At 55.9% G+C, this 16643-nt stretch overlaps 1 protein-coding gene across 1 annotated transcript in view; it reads right to left on the bottom strand.

Moving 5' to 3' along the window:
- The window catches only part of LOC136521088 (DNA mismatch repair protein MSH4-like), a 43991-nt gene that overhangs the window by 23004 nt on the left and 4344 nt on the right, over nt 1-16643 (bottom strand). Inside the window, exons 2-8 of the mRNA XM_066514805.1 lie at nt 14164-14367; nt 14049-14084; nt 13836-13948; nt 12796-12841; nt 922-968; nt 652-759; nt 369-444 (exon numbers count right to left, since the gene is read on the bottom strand). Of these exons, the coding sequence (XP_066370902.1) occupies nt 369-444; nt 652-759; nt 922-968; nt 12796-12841; nt 13836-13948; nt 14049-14084; nt 14164-14256 (519 nt within the window). The 5' untranslated portion in view covers nt 14257-14367. The remainder of the gene's footprint in view (nt 1-368; nt 445-651; nt 760-921; nt 969-12795; nt 12842-13835; nt 13949-14048; nt 14085-14163; nt 14368-16643) is intronic.

Below are 16643 nucleotides of genomic sequence, written 5' to 3'. Positions count from 1 at the left end.
GAGCTAAGCGTCTCGCCGGGCTGGGATGACCGATCGATTGGCTGCAGGGGTTACATATTCTAGACAGTAATCACAGTACTAGGCTCAAGCATGCGTGCACCATTTTGGCCCATGTTATAAACAGTAAACTATTTTCTTCCTAATGAAAAGATACACAGGTCTCCTGCGTATTCTCAGGGGAAAAAAGAACACAGCGCCACAAGTAAAGCCAATGGAAGTATGGGACCAAGCACGTGATACATATTCCAACATTAACTTAACAACATACAAATCAGAAGCTTTTACTATACTTCGTTAAATGTTAAGCAATGATGAACCATAAATAAGCCACAGGTATTCTTCCATAAATACATCTTAAATCTACTTACCAAGCAGTCTAGACGAGCATTGATGGTCTGAATATCTTTTAATGGTTGTAATAAGTTTGCTCTCAGCAATCTAGCCCTGGAATAAGCACGTCAAAGAGCTTCATGCTCTCAAATGTACAAGTAAAATAAAAAAATGATTGGTGAATAGCTTACACTAGAATGATTTCTAGAGTACACAAGATAAAAGTAGTTCTAAATTGAAAATTAGCATGATTGACCCTACTAGAAAACTATCAAGTGTCAACAAGTGTAAGAGGGAGTAATTGGTAGTCTGAAGGCATACCCTCCTGTAGTCTTTGTAGTCTTCAGCATCTGAAAGAGGCTTTTCTTTTTGTTGCTAGTGCCCCATAGTTCAGTATGGAGAGGATCAATAATTTCCAATGTTTGAACGCTGTTGAGTGCATATAAAACAATTAAGGCAATTCAGGTCCATGCACAAGTTTTTGAGTATATCTTATTCTTTCTCATTCAGTCATTTGGTGCGGGAGATTGAGCAAAACAGCATTGATACAACTTTATTTGACTCAAAGGTGCATTATCCCAAAAGAATTACCTAGTTGAGTCGATACTCATATGGTCAAATGACCCATTGAATGTAACCTGACAATAAAGAGAGATTTTCAATAATGACGAATATGGTTCTAATAGATAGAAAAGGGAGAACAACAACTTCCAAACTCCCAGTTTCCTAGTTTAGTAGTAGGACACATGATTTAATGGGCACACCAAAAGTTGTAGGAAACAAATAAATTTTTGAGAGCATGTCAGTTTTGAATGGTTTAGATTCAGTGAATCATGTCGTATTCTGCTTCTAAGTCTTGGAAACAAAATAATGAAGGGCATTGAAGTAACAAAATAATATGCCTGCTTATTTTTTCTAAAAAAATTGCTTTTTTTCGAAAACACAGGAGAGCTGCGCATCATTATATTAAGAAGAAAGAAAGGGGTTAGAGCCCTACAACACACACCACACACAACCCCACACAAATAACATTCGCGCCTGACAAGGACAAAAGGCGACCAAACACTATCACTAAGCTAACTACCAAAGAGAGGGGCTGTCTGAAGCAAACATCAAAATCCCAATGCATACAGAATGTAATGCATCAGCAATCACTAGAATAATTGTTAGGAATTGATACATCATAAAAGATACACATAATTAACAATCTGTTGCCAATAGCAACCGTGATAGAGCTAGTAATCTGGTTGAACTTTATTGATGAACTGGAGATAATTGCAATGGCTAAATCTAGAGATAATCAGCAGCGGTAGAGCAGGTTCGCCCTCCCTGGGAGGCTCCGAACGAGATGGCTCTATTTCTTCTTAACTCCCCTAATCAGCCAGCCCTTTGTTATATCTCCCAATGGCCGGCTGGACACTAACAAACTCACTAACAAACTGGCTCCCAGATCCTAACTTATAGGAAAATATAACTATGGACTAAAACTAGCCACTAGAGGCTGGCGCCTTCTTCTTCTTCCTGCTGTATTGCTTCCCAATGAAAGCGTCTACAACACTTCCACCCTCCTTTCGAAACAGCTCGTCCTCGAGCTGGAATTTGGGATAGGTGGCCTTGAAATCTTCCAGCAGCTCCCAGGTTGAATCAGCTGGACTTCGACCGAGCCATTGCACCAAAACTTCCCACACACCATGGTTGAGACGAGCACGGGCAATGTGACTGGGCTCAGGAACAGCATGGCCATGGACAACTGTAGGTAGTGGAACAATGTCTGCAGGAGTGTTGCCATGGAACTTCTTCAGGAACACCACATGGAACACATTGTGGATGCGTGCCTTAGCAAGGAGCTAGAGGCGGTAGGCCATCGAGCCAATGCGCTCGAGCACCTGGAAGGGGCCGAAGTAGCGGGGCGCGAGCTTGGCATTCTGGCTGGATCTGATAGCTGTCGCAGCGCGCTGGTGAAGGCGGAGCCACACCCAGTCGCCCACACTGAAAGACACATCCCGGTGTGCCGAGTCATGGCTCTGCTTCATGATACTCTGGGCTTGGAGGAGCCGTTCCCGGACAGCAGCCAGGAACTCATCCCTGGCCGCCAGTTGCTTGTCCAGTGCAGCCACCTTTGAGAGACCTGGCTGATACGAAGCCAGGGTGGGCGGTGGTCAACCATACACCACTTCAAACGGAGTTGCCCTCAATGCTGTCTGGAAGGATGAATTATAGCAGAACTCTGCCCAGGGCAGCCACCGCAGCCAGCTCCGCGGACGATCGCCGGCGAGGCAGCGAAGGTAGACGCCGAAAATACGGTTGGTGACCTCTAACTAACCATCAGTTTGGGGGTTGAAGGCAGAGCTGAGGCGCAGCGTGACGCCAGACAGGCAAAAGAGCTCGGTCCAGAAGGCGCTGGTAAAGACCGGGTCCCTGTCGCTGACGATGGAGCATGGCAGCCCGTGGAGCCGCACAATCTGGTCGAAGAACGCCTGGGCAACAGAGGTGGCGCTGTAGGGGTGGCCAAGGGCGATGAAATGTGCATACTTGGAGAAGCGATCAACCTGATGGATAAGTCTCATGTGTGGCTGGTCTTTGTGGGGCTATGATGCTCACATGGTCATGGTCCTTGTGGCTGTTTTTCTGTTTTTAGGACAGCATCTTAGACTAGAGGACAGCATCTTAGAGGACAGCATCTTAGACTAGAGGACAGCATCTTAGCTAGGACAGCATATTAGCATCTTAGACTAGCATCTTAGCATATGCTTGGCTGGCTAGCAGCCTATAAATATGTAACCCCAACCCCTTGGGTTGGCATGGCATTTGTGTGAGCTTGTGTGAGAAATAGACAAGAAAATTGCCCCAACTCCTAGTGTCATCCTCTCTCGATGAGAGTAAGAATTCTCCTACTACCAAGAGTGAGAATTCAGCGACTAACAAGTGGTATCAGAGCCGTATTATCCTGTAGCCTGAGCATCTCTTGCTCATCTTCTCTCCCAGCCCCACAACAGCCCCAGCTGTTAGCAGCAGCAGCTCCTCCGGCCGCTCCTGTTCACTCCTCTCCCAGCTCGTCTGAAGCAGCCCTCTCCCCACGCAGCAGCCCCCCGGTAGCGCGTCATGTCCGCAGGGCAGTCTCAGCGCTCGGTCGCCTCGAGCACGCGGCGTCGGCAGGAGGCCGAACTTGCCGCGGCAGAGGAACGCGAGCGAGCGGCGGCAGAGACCCGCTGCGGCGGCGGCAAGGGCGTCGAGGCTAGCAGCGGCGGAGCTGGCAGCAGCCAGAGCGGAGGCGGAAGCAGCGGCGGCGGCGAATGCAGCGCGTGCGGCGGCGGCGGAGGTGCGAGGCTCTGCGCGGCAGCATCGGCAGCTCCATTTCCGCTGACGGACACCGCCGACGCGGACCTCGAGCTGCTAGAGAGGGAGGCAGCGCGAGCGCGGGCGGCGCAGTGGACAGCCGCGCACGTCCACGAGCGTGGCGGCAGCCGCAGACAGGCGCGGACGCGCTGGCGGCGCTCCTGGAGGAGGCGCGCACGGCGGTGGCGCTCCTGGGGCAGCCGCGCACGGCCCACGAGCGCGGCGGCAGCCCAGACAGGCGCGGACGCGCCGGTGGCGCTCCTGGAGGAGGCGCGCACGGCGGCGGCGCTCCTGGAGGAGGTGCGCACGGCAACGGTGGCGGACGGGTCGATGGAGAGCGCGGCCTTCACAGGCAGCGTGGCTCTCTCTCCCCGGATCGGTACCGACGGGTCGATGGAGAGCGCGGCCTTCATAGGCAGCGTGGCTCTCTCTCCCCGGATCGGTACCGTGGTTACCACGGGCTCCAGGCTGTTGTCAGGGACGTCGGTCCCGGCGGTGGGTGGCCTACCCTCACCAAGACCAACTACGTCGAGTGGGCTGCGGTGATGAGGGTAAAGCTCCAGGTGCGGCACATGTGGGAGGCAGTCCGGTACGGCGACGTCGACTACGACCTAGATCGACGGGCGCTGGATGCTCTCATCGCTGCAGTCCCGCCCGAGATGCAGTTCTCGCTTACCAGCAAGCGGACTGCCAAGGAGGCTTGGGACGCCATCGCTGCGGCACGCATCGGCAGCGACCGCGCCCGCAAGTCCACACTGCAGGCACTTCGCAAGGAGTGGGAGAACCTGGCTTTCAAGCCAGGTGAGGACGTTGATGACTTTGCTCTCCGTCTCAACACTCTGTTGCAGAAGATGGTGCAGTTCGGCGACGACACCTACGGCGAGGAGAGAGCTGTCGAAAAGCTCTTCCGCTGCGTCCCCGAGAAGTACAAGCAGATGGCTCGCTCGATCGAGTCGTTGCTGGATCTCTCCACGATGTCGATCGAGGGAGGCGATAGGTCGCCTCAAGGTCGTCGATAGTGATGAGCCACAGTCCCTCTCAGGGCCCATCACCACTGGCGGGAAGCTCCTTCTCACTCGGGAGCAGTGGCTTGCCAGCCAGGGTGACCGGAGGAAGGGGGAGCCTTCTTCCGCGACAGGCGGCCGCAAGCGTGGCAAGCCACGCAAGGCGCGCAGAGACGCCCAGGCCGGGGCGCGAGGACGTGCCGAGGGTGATGCCCGCGGAGGCGCCCAGGGCGGCGCCGCCGGCAGGCACAAGCCGGCACGAGACGACGCCTGCCGCAACTGCGGCCAGCTTGGCCATTGGGCCAAGGACTGTCGACAGCCACGACGCGGCCAGGCCCACGTCGCACAGGCGGAGGAGGAGGAGCCGGCTCTGTTCATGGCACATGCCAGCATCGAGCTACCTCCAGCGGCACCGGCCGCAGCGGCTCTCCTCCACCTTGACAAGCCAAAAGCACACGCCCTCCTCGGCGACAGCTCCGGCAACGACAAGACTGACGGGTGGTGCCTCGATACCGGCGCCACCCATCACATGACCGGTCGACGGGAGTTCTTCACCGAGCTTGACTCTAGCGTCCGAGGCTCCGTCAAGTTTGGGGATGCCTCTGGCGTGGAGATCAAGGGCGTCGGCTCCATCATCTTCACCGCCGTGTCTGGTGAGCACAGGCTGCTCACCGGAGTCTACTACATCCCCGCGTTGAGGAACTCCATCATCAGCTTGGGACAGCTGGATGAGAACGGTTCGCGCGTGGTGGTTGAGGACGGAGTCATGAGGATTTGGGATCGTCGTCGTCGCCTTCTTGCCAAGGTATCCAGAAGCGCAAATCGACTCTACGTCCTTAACGTGCAGGTGGCACAACCCCTCTGTCTCGCTGCTCGTCGGGACGACGAGGCGTGGCAGTGGCACGAGCGTTTCGGGCACCTTCACTTTGAGGCCCTGAAGCGGCTCAGTGCCACGGAGATGGTGCGAGGCCTGCCGTGCCTCGACCATGTGGAGCAGCTCTGCGACGTCTGCGTGTTGACGAAGCAAAGGCGACTCCCCTTTCCCCAGCAGGCGAGCTTTCGAGCCAAGGAGAGGCTCGAGCTCGTGCACGGGGACTTGTGTGGCCCGGTGACACCGGCCACACCGGGAGGACGACGCTACTTCCTGCTGCTCGTCGACGACCTCTCCCGCTACATGTGGGTGATGGTCCTCGGCAGCAAGGGAGAGGCTGCGGACGCCATCAGACGCGCACAGGCTTCTGCGGAGGCGGAGTGCGGCCGCAAGCTGCGCGTGCTGCGCACCGACAACGGCGGCGAATTCACGGCGGCTGAATTCGCGTCGTACTGCGCTGACGAGGGCATTCAGCGCCACTACTCCGCGCCGTACAGCCCGCAACAGAACGGCGTCGTCGAGCGGCGCAACCAGACGGTTGTGGGGATGGCTCGGGCCCTCCTCAAGCAGAGGGGGATGCCGGCTGTCTTCTGGGGAGAGGCGGTGGTGACGGCCGTCTACATCCTCAACCGCTCGCCTACCAAGGCGCTCGACGGCAGGACGCCGTACGAGGCTTGGCATGGGCGCAAGCCGGCGGTCTCCCACTTGCGGGTCTTCGGCTGCCTCGCGTTCGCCAAGGAGCTTGGCCACATCAGCAAGCTCGACGACAGGAGCACTCCGGGAGTGTTCATCGGCTACGCGGAGGGCTCGAAGGCCTACCGCATCCTCGACCCGAAGACACAGCGTGTGCGCACGGCGCGCGACGTTGTGTTCGACGAAGGGCGAGGATGGGCGTGGGACAAGGCGGTGGACGATGGCTCGGCTCCGACTTACGACGACTTCACTGTCGAGTACGTCCACTTCGAGGGAGCTGGGGGAGTAGGCAGCTCTTCTTCGGCGAGCGCGTCTACCCCAGTCCCCGAGCCTCCACCGACCCCGGCGCCTGCTACTCCGACAGCTCCACGCTCTCCAGCCAGGACCTCGGCTGCGATGAGTTCTTCGCCGGCTTCACCACAGCCGGCAACGCCACGCACTCCAACACCGACAGGCACCTCTCCGGGCACGTCTACTCCAACACCAGCTCGTGTCGAGCATAGCCCGGTTGAGCTCGCTACTCCGCTCTCTCACGACGAGGAGCGCATCGACGCGTACCACGACGGCGAGCCGTTGCGGTACCGTACGATGGAGAACCTTCTCGGCGACCAGTTGGTGCCGGGACTGGTGCCTCATGACCTGGAGGACCTGGAGGCGCAGTTGCACCTTGCGTGTGACGACGGCGAGCCTCGGTCGTTCGCAGAGGCCGAGAGACACGCGGCATGGCGCGCCGCGATGCAGTTGGAGATGGATGCGGTTGAGAAGAACCGCACCTGGGAGCTTGCTGACCTTCCTCGTGGTCATCGCGCGATCACCCTTAAGTGGGTGTACAAGCTGAAGAGGGATGAAGCCGGTGCCATCGTCAAGCACAAGGCTCGCTTGGTGGCACGAGGTTTCGTGCAGCAGGAGGGGGTCGACTTCGACGACGCCTTTGCCCCTGTGGCACGGATGGAGTCCGTGCGACTCCTCCTTGCGCTAGCTGCCCAGGAGGGCTGGCGTGTTCATCACATGGACGTCAAGTCGGCGTTCCTTAACGGCGACTTGAAGGAGGAGGTCTACGTGCACCAGCCGCCGGGATTTGCGATCCCCGGCAAGGAGGGCAAGGTGCTCCGCCTGCGCAAGGCCCTCTATGGCTTGCGGCAGGCACCGAGGGCGTGGAATGCCAAGCTGGATTCCACGCTAAAGGGGATGGGCTTCGAGCAAAGCCCGCACGAGGCGGCCATCTACCGACGGGGCAATGGAGGTAATGCCCTGTTGGTGGGTGTCTACGTCGACGACTTGGTGATCACCGGCACCAAGGATGCGGAGGTGGCGGCATTCAAGGAAGAGATGAAGGCCACCTTTCAGATGAGTGACCTGGGGCCTCTCTCCTTCTACCTGGGAATCGAGGTACACCAGGATGACTCTGGGATCACGCTTCGACAGACCGCCTACGCCAAGCGCGTCGTTGAGCTAGCTGGGCTCACCGACTGCAACCCAGCTCTCACTCCGATGGAGGAGAGGCTGAAGCTGAGCCGCGACAGCACGACGGAGGAGGTGGACGCTACGCAGTACCGGCGTCTTGTGGGGAGCCTTCGCTACCTCGCCCACACACGGCCGGACTTGGCATTCTCCGTCGGCTACGTTAGTCGGTTCATGCAGCGACCGACGACGGAGCACCAGCAGGCTGTGAAGAGGATCATCCGCTATGTTGCGGGGACTCTCGACCACGGCCTCTACTACCCGAGGTGCCCTGGGGCGGCACACTTCGTCGGGTACAGCGACAGCGACCACGCCGGCGACATCGACACCAGCAAGAGCACGAGCGGGATCCTCTTCTTCCTCGGCAAGTGCCTCGTTAGCTGGCAGTCAGTCAAGCAGCAGGTGGTGGCCCTGTCCAGCTGCGAGGCCGAGTACATAGCGGCCTCCACCGCTTCGACTCAGGCGCTCTGGCTCGCTCGACTGCTTGGTGATCTCCTCGGCAGAGACACTAGAGCGGTAGAGCTCAGGGTGGACAGCAAGTCCGCTCTGGCCCTGGCAAAGAACCCCGTGTTCCACGAACGCAGCAAGCACATCCGGGTGAGGTACCACTTCATCCGAAGCTGTTTGGAGGAAGGGAGCATCAAGGCGAGCTACATCAACACCAAGGACCAGCTTGCGGACTTGCTCACCAAGCCCCTTGGGAGGATCAAGTTCCTTGAGCTCTGCTCCAGGACCGGGATGGTTCAACTCTCCCACAAGACGACGCACAAGACTTAGGGGGAGAATGATGGATAAGTCTCATGTGTGGCTGGTCTTTGTGGGGCTATGATGCTCACATGGTCATGGTCCTTGTGGCTGTTTTTCTGTTTTTAGGACAGCATCTTAGACTAGAGGACAGCATCTTAGAGGACAGCATCTTAGACTAGAGGACAGCATCTTAGCTAGGACAGCATATTAGCATCTTAGACTAGCATCTTAGCATATGCTTGGCTGGCTAGCAGCCTATAAATATGTAACCCCAACCCCTTGGGTTGGCATGGCATTTGTGTGAGCTTGTGTGAGAAATAGACAAGAAAATTGCCCCAACTCCTAGTGTCATCCTCTCTCGATGAGAGTAAGAATTCTCCTACTACCAAGAGTGAGAATTCAGCGACTAACACAACCACCGTGAGAACCACCGATTTGCCTCCGACCTTGGGAAAGCCTTCAACAAAATCCATGGCGATGTCGGTCCAGACAGTGTGGGAAACGTCCAGCGGCTGCAGCAGGCCGGCTGGATGGAGATGCTCCGTCTTGTTACACTGACAGACGGTGCAGCCCTGCACGAAGTCGCGGACAAGACGGCCGGCGTGCGGGCTGTAGAAGGAGGCGCGCAGGCGGTGCAGCGTCTTCTGTACGCCTTCATGGCCGGCGCCGTGAGCTGTGGCCAAGATCTGGGGCCATAGCGCCGACGTGTCGGGGACGAAGATGCGGCCACGATGCAGGACGAAGCCATCGACGGACGTCCAGTTCGCCCCAGCAAGGCCCTGGTCAATTTCCTGGCGCTTGGCGATGATATCCGACAGTGTCTCGGCCTCCGCTCGGAACTCGTGGAACAGATCGAAGTCCGGCCGGGAGAGTGCACAGGTTGTCAGTGCTGCGGTGTCCTCATCACGGCGTGACAGGGTATCAGCAGCCGCGTTTTGGCGGCCGGGCTTGTACTCCACCTTGAAATCATAGCCAAATAGCTTGCTGACCCATGTGTGCTGCGGGATGGTGGAGAGGCGCTGGTCCAAGAGCAACTTGAGGGCGAAGTGGTCGGTGCGGATCGTGAATGGTCGTGCCCAAACATACGGCCGCCAGTGCCGCACGTCCTTCACCAATCCGATGAGCTCGCGCTCGTAGGCAGCCAACTTGGCATGCTGTGGCGCCACGGCGCGGCTGAAGAACGCGATCGGTCCTGCGCTCTGGTGGAGGACAGCGCCGAAACCAGAGCCCGAGGCGTCGCAGTCGATGACGAAGGGCGCTGTGAAGTCAGGAAGCTGCAGCACCGGACCGGAGGTCAGTGCTGACTTGAGCATGTCGAAGGCGACGGCGGCGGCGTCACTCCAGCGGAAAGCATCCCGCTTCAAGAGGGCCGTGAGCGGGGCTGCGATGACGCCGTAGTTGTGGATGAAACGGCGGTAGTAGCCCGTGAGGCCGAGGAAGCCACGCAGCGCGCGGAGGGTTCGCGGCATGGGCCAGCTCTGCACCGCTTCAATCTTGGCCGAGTCCATGGCCACCCCTGCCTCGGAGATGAAGTGGCCCAGGTACTCCACCCGACGCTCCGCGAATGAGCACTTGGAGCGCTTCAGGAACAGGCTGTGGGCGCGCAATGTGGAGAGGACAGCACGGATGTGTTGCAGGTGTGCAGCGAACGACGTGCTGTAGATGAGAATATCATCAAAGAACACGAGCACAAAGTGGCGAAGGAAGGGGCGGAGAACCTCGTTCATAAGGGACTGGAACGTCGCCAGGGCATTGGTCAAGCCGAAGGCCATTACCACGAACTCAAAATGCCCATGATGAGTTCGGAACGCCGTCTTGTGGATGTCATCGGCGTGCATGCGGACTTGGTGATATCCGCTGCGAAGATCGAGCTTGGTGAAATAGGTGGCACCGCGGAGTTCGTCAAGAAGCTCGTCGACGATGGGAATGGGGAAGACGTCGCGCACTGTTTTTGCATTGAGCGCGCGATAGTCGATGCAGAACCTCCATGAGTTGTCCTTCTTGCACACGAGGAGGACGGGCAATGAGAACGCCGAGGTGCTTGGGCGGATGATGCCCTGCTGGAGCATGTCGGCGCACTGCCTCTCCAGCTCATCTTTGAGCAGCTGGGGGTAGCGGTAGGGCCGTACTGCAATCGGGGCCTTGCCTGGTAGGAGATGAATCCGATGATCGCAGGCACGAACTGGAGGCAGTGACGACGGCGTGTCGAAGATATCGCCGAACTCAGCCAGGAGCAGTTGGAGGAGGTCCAGGTGCTCGGCGGCGTGGAGAGCAGGGGCCCTGGGGGCTGTGACGCCAGTCCAACGAATGCGGCGATCCCGGCGCCAGAACGCCATGGTCTGGCGGGCGAGGTCCCAGAGGATGGGACCCAGGGACCGGAGCCAGTGGTAGCCCAACACGAGCTCGTAGTCGGGGAGGGGCAAGACGAAGAGGTCGATGTGGAACTCCTCGGTGCCAATGGTGACGGGGACGGCGGAGCAGACCCCGGCAAATGGGACGCGTTCCCCGTTGGCAACACCCAGGGTGAGGCCGGGGCGCGGCGCGGGCTGGAGGCCGAGGCGACGTGCAGTATCCGCGGCGATGAAGGAGTGAGTGGATCCCGAGTCCACCAGAGCCTGGATGGATGTGCCTGCGACGGATGTGGCCAGGTGCATGGTGTCCGCCGTCTTGATGCCGGTAAGGGCGTGGATGGAGATCTCGACGTCGTCGGTAGGGGAAGACTCCTCCACCGCAGCGTCCTCAACTGGTGTATCATCATCGAGCTCCATCAGGTACAGGCCCTTCTTCATGCAGGCATGGTCCTTCGTGAATTTTTCTGGACAGTTGAAGCAGAGGCCCTCGGCTCTGCTTTGGGCCATCTCTTGTTTTGTCAGCCGCTTGAAGCGCGGACCTGCTGGAGGTGGTCCTTTGGTTGGAGCCGGCGGCGTCTGCGGCACAGTTTTGGCCACGGGAGGAGGCGTGTGCGGTGCGGAAGTCGCGGGCAGGGCGCGCGGCCGAATCGGTGGGTTGGTGCGGGTGGGGACGCGGCTCGTAGAGGAGTCCTCGTCCTCGTCCAACTCCAGGCGCCGTTCGAAAGCCCACGCGAGGGCCATGGCGTCATCGAGCGTGGTCGGATGTTGGAGCTCGACGTCCGTCTGTAGCGGATTGCGGAGGCCGCCGGTGAAGATGTCGATTTGGTCCTGCTCCTGAAGCGGCCTGCAGCGCGCGAGCATGGGCAAGAACTGTGCCTTGTACTCCTCGACCGTCCCTGTGCGGCGGAGCTTCATGAGGGCGCCGAGCGGGTTGCTGCGCGCCGGCGTCCCGAACGCCCGCTGCATCTTGTCGACGAAATCCGGCCACGTTGGAGCGCCATGGTTCTGCTCCAGGCGGTAGTACCAGTCCTGGGCAACGCCTTCCATGTAGAAGGAGGCGAGCCACACGCGCTCGTCCTCCGCCGTGCGATCGGTGCGGAAAAACTGCTCCGCCTTGTGAAGCCATGTGACCGGATCGGTGCTGCCGTCGTAGCGCGGAAAACGGAGCTTGTGCTTCCCGTGCTCGCGTGGGGGTGGTGGGGGAGGGGCGCCATGCTCCGTGTCCTTGCCACTGTGGGAGCCGCCGGAGGAGTGGTGGTCCGATTGCAGTCGGTTGACGGCCACGTTGAGACGGCTCTGGTCGCCCTTGATCGTCGTCACCTCGTTCTTGATGGAGGAGAGATCGGCGAGGATGGCATCCAGAGTGGTCTTGAGTTCGTCACCCATGACAGGCGAGAGGATCGAGAGGTCTCTGATACCAGATGATAGAGCTAGTAATCTGGTTGAACTTTATTGATGAACTGGAGATAATTGCAATGGCTAAATCTAGAGATAATCAGTAGCGGTAGAGCAGGTTCGCCCTCCCTGGGAGGCTCCAAACGAGATGGCTCTATTTCTGTTTAACTCCCCTAATCAGCCGGCCCTTTGTTATATCTCCCAATGGCCAGCTGGACACTAACAAACTCACTAACAAACTGGCTCCCAGATCCTAACTTATAGGAAAAGATAACTATGGCCTAAAACTAGCCACTAGAGGCTGGCGCCTTCTTCTTCTTCCTGCTGTATTGCTTCCCAATGAAAGCGTCTACAACAAACCGGGATTCCACTTAGAGCGAGAACTTTCTGGAGACAGTGCATATACAAAGAAGGGATCATCCAATGGGAACAAATAGTGTGCATCAAATTTCTGCCTGTTCATAATAATGAATAAAAAAATAATGAACATCAAGGTGAAACAACAGTTCTCTTCTTACTGAAATGACACACAGATCTCCTGCATCATTCGAGAAAAAAAAGGTGAAACAACAGCTTCAAAATAAGACCTTCCTGCCTAAGAACTTACTGATAATGAGTGATTGGTAATGAATACGCCCTTTTCTGATTCTATCCTGTAACAAAGTTTAAAAAGTTCGACATAAGATTCATGTAATAGTAGATAGACTTGTAATTGCAAATGAACTGAATTCCAGAAAAAGGTGATATGACCATATCAACATCAGAGCATAAGTGAAATTTTTATTCAAAGGGAGATTCAACTTGAAACAGTTATTAAAAAGGGAATGATGGAACAGAAAAAGAAACAATGGCTGAGAAATACAATTAAATTAGTAAGCAAATGGACAATAAGACCAACTTACAATATAAAGGTAATCAACTGTAAATGTATGAAAAATCAAACCAAGTATTGGAACAACACCATCTTTTTCAAGCTTATAATAGATTACTAGGACTACTGTTCCTGAGATATTCTCTCCAAAAAAGACTCATAGTTATCTATAACTTAAACTAAAGAGAAGATAAGGTGATAATAACTTAAAAGTACAGCTTTAAGTTGAAAATTTCTAGATGAAGCCATGTGGGAAGCCCCTTCCTGGAGTTCAGAACTTAAAATTAAATCTGGCCCTTTATAACAGACCAAGTAAGAATGAATGTGCAGGAATTATCTTCAATATCAAATGGAAGTGCTTAGATATGAGTATGATCCTTGTGTTATGGACGGAACAGTAAAGAGCATGATTTATGGGTTTATTACGATATTTCAACAACAAGAAAGCCTTTTTTGTGTTATCATATTCAAATCCGATCCAAATAAATGTGGCAACACAGAAAACATCTCTATTGTATGGCCTAAAAATGAGTTGATTTTTCATGGAGTTGCAGTAACTTTTATGCTCCAGTAACCATTGGAACAATTGGAAAGTGGAAACCAGGCCTAACTTGGTAATTGGCAGCATGAACAGATACTGAAGCAGTATAGCATTATACGCACAGGAGATATATTACAGTAAATAAACATGCAGTTACATCAAAAGTTATTACTATTCCTTAACAGGGCAACCGCAAAAGTTCCTGATGCTGTCATAGTGTGTTGAGCACACATACCATTTAATTGTTGCAGTGGCAGCCGCAAGACAAAGATAATACTGCTTGCAGTAAGTATCTAAACCAAGTGCAGATGGGTCTCTAGCTGAAAGACTTTTCACAATGACAGCACCCTTAAAAAAGGAGGAACATGTACGGTGTTAAGGGGAAGTTATTCAGCCTCAACAATAGAAAGAAAGAGAGTGGGGTGGGGTAAAAGAGGAGAAAATGTACCTTTGTGTCATCAAAGCAACCACGTGCCATAGTGACCTATAAAATTCTCTGTTATACTAGAACACAATAGTATTACTGAAAACATAGATAATAAATCCAAGTTAATATCAAATACCTTTTTGTTTGCTGGGTAATGTTTATCGATCAGTTCTGAAACTCCAACCATACCATCTGCTGCTGTTTTGTTCGGGGGCACGATGAGAACCATGGGATCATAGAAATGAAGTAGTGTCTTTGTATTGTGGTATGAGCAACTTGTCTCGATATACTGAGATAGGTGCAATGAGGCTGATCTTAAATCAAAGGCTGCAACACCAACCTATAACAGTATACCGTCTTCTATAATTAATAGATCATACTTGGTTTCTTCAAAAAAGGATGACCAAATCATTAAAAGGATAAATCATTTCACAAGATAATTCTCTATCTATGTATACTTTGAATTGAATTATTTTGTTTATCATCATAATACATATTGTCAAGGGCCTCAAACCCTAGGATAGCACGACCCCGACTACGTAACTCGTAGTCGCGATCCGTCTTCTCCGGCGAGGTTTACCCCTCCGCCGCAGGCTTTAGTTGAACGAGAGCGAGAGAAGAGTTTAGGGATAATTCAATGCTTAATTCTTAAACTTCTTGTCGCTGGATACATATAGCCATGCGGCCAACCGAAAGGGAAACTAATCACTCCTTGATTCTAGGGACTTAACAAACTAACAACCCTACTTTCCCATCTAGCCCAGGCTCGCTGGGACAGCCTGGCCCGCGCGGGCTGCGCGTTCCTCAGCGCGGCGTGCGTCGCGGTTGCGCCGGCGCCTGACGTAGCCTTGGCCCCACATGACATCTCTCCCCCCCTCGAGATCCAGCTCGTCCTCGAGCTAAAATTCTGGATATGTGGTGCGAAACTCGTCGAGGTCCTCCCAGGTAGCTGATGATGCCGGCTCGCCGCGCCAGTAGACCAAGACCTGGCGGACTCCACGGGCCAAACGAGTCTGAGTCACGCGGTCTGGCGCAGGGACGACCGAGCCATGCTTGATGTCAGGCAGAGGCGGGGGAGTCGTCGGCAGTGTTCCGATGAACTTCTTGAGGGTGCCCACGTGGAACACGTCGTGAATGCGAGCCTGCGGGGGTAGCTCCAGGTGCACCACGACATCGTTGATGAGCTCGACGACGCGGTACGGGCCGAGGAAGCGGGGCTTCAGCTTGCCCGTAGGCGCTTGAGGCAGGGACGACGCTGCACGCTAGCGGAGGCGAAGGAGGGCCCAGTCCCCGACGGAGTAAGATACCTTGCCGATGATGCTTGTCGTAGTGCAGCTTCTGGACCGCCTGGGCTTGCTCCAAGCGATGGCGTACGTCGGCGAGGAAGGCGTCGCGCTCCTCCATGTCCCGGGCAACAGCGGCGACCCGAGTTTCGCCGGGCTCGTACGAGCGGATGGTGGGCGGGTCGCAGCCGTACACCACGCGGAACGGTGTCTCCCAGAGGGATGACTGGAAGGCCGTGTTGTAGACGTACTCGGCCCACGGCAGCCAGCGGAGCCATTGGCGGGGACGATCTCCGGTGAAGCAGCGCAAGTACATGACAATAACCCTGTTCGCCGCCTCGGTCTGGCCATCTGACTGTGGGTGGAAGGCGGAGGACATGTGTAGCTTGGTCCCCATCAGGCGCATGAGCTCGCGCCAAAACGTGGAGGTAAACACCGGGTCACGGTCGGAGACCATGGACTACGGCACGCCGTGGAGGCGGACGATGTCGGCGAAGAATGCTTGGGCCACGGACTCGGCGGTGTACGGGTGGGCGAGGGCGATGAAGTGGCAGTACTTGCTGAAGCGGTCGACGACGGAGAGGATGACCGACTTGCCGTTGATCCGGGGAAGAGCTTCGATGAAAGTCGAGACCGATGTCCGCCCATACGACGGTAGGGAACGGGCAAGGGCATGAGAAGTCCCGCCGGGTTGAGGTGCTCAGACTTGTAGCGTTGGCACGTGACGCACTCCCGCACAAAGTCCTGCACAACACGACGCATGTTGGGAAAGTGAAAGTCACGGCGAAGTCGGTGCAGGGTGCGCTGAACGCCCTCAGTGGCCATCGTTATGGACCGCCACGACTGATCTCCAGGAGCAGGGACGACGCGGGCGGTATGTACAGGCGCCCATCGTACAAGCACCATGTCATCGACCACCGTCCAAGGCGCGGCGCGCGTGTCGGCCCGTACGTCGTCGTGGATGGCGACCAAGGCAGGGTCGACGGCCTGCGCGTGGCGAAGACGGCTGATGAAGTTGAAGCGTGGTGCCGAGACTGCGTGGAGGCCGCCCATGCTGTCCTCCTCAGCATCGCGATGGGAGAGGGCGTCCGCCACAGTGTTGGTTGCCCCGGACTTGTACTCGATGGTGAAGTCAAAGCCAAGCAGCTTGCCGACCCAGTGGTGCTGCGGTATGGTGGCGAGGCGCTGGTCCAGCAGGAACTTGAGACTGTGGTGGTCCGTCTTAACGAGGAAGCGGCGGCCCCACAGATATGGTCTCCAGTGCCGCACCGCGAGCACGAGACCAATGAGCTCCCGCTCATACGCCGCGAGGGAGCGGTGCCGAGGCGCGACG

The sequence above is a fragment of the Miscanthus floridulus genome, chromosome 18 (assembly GCF_019320115.1).
Source record: "Miscanthus floridulus cultivar M001 chromosome 18, ASM1932011v1, whole genome shotgun sequence".
In the NCBI taxonomy this organism is placed as follows: Eukaryota; Viridiplantae; Streptophyta; class Magnoliopsida; order Poales; family Poaceae; genus Miscanthus; species Miscanthus floridulus.
This window is presented reverse-complemented; position numbering and strand designations above follow the sequence as displayed.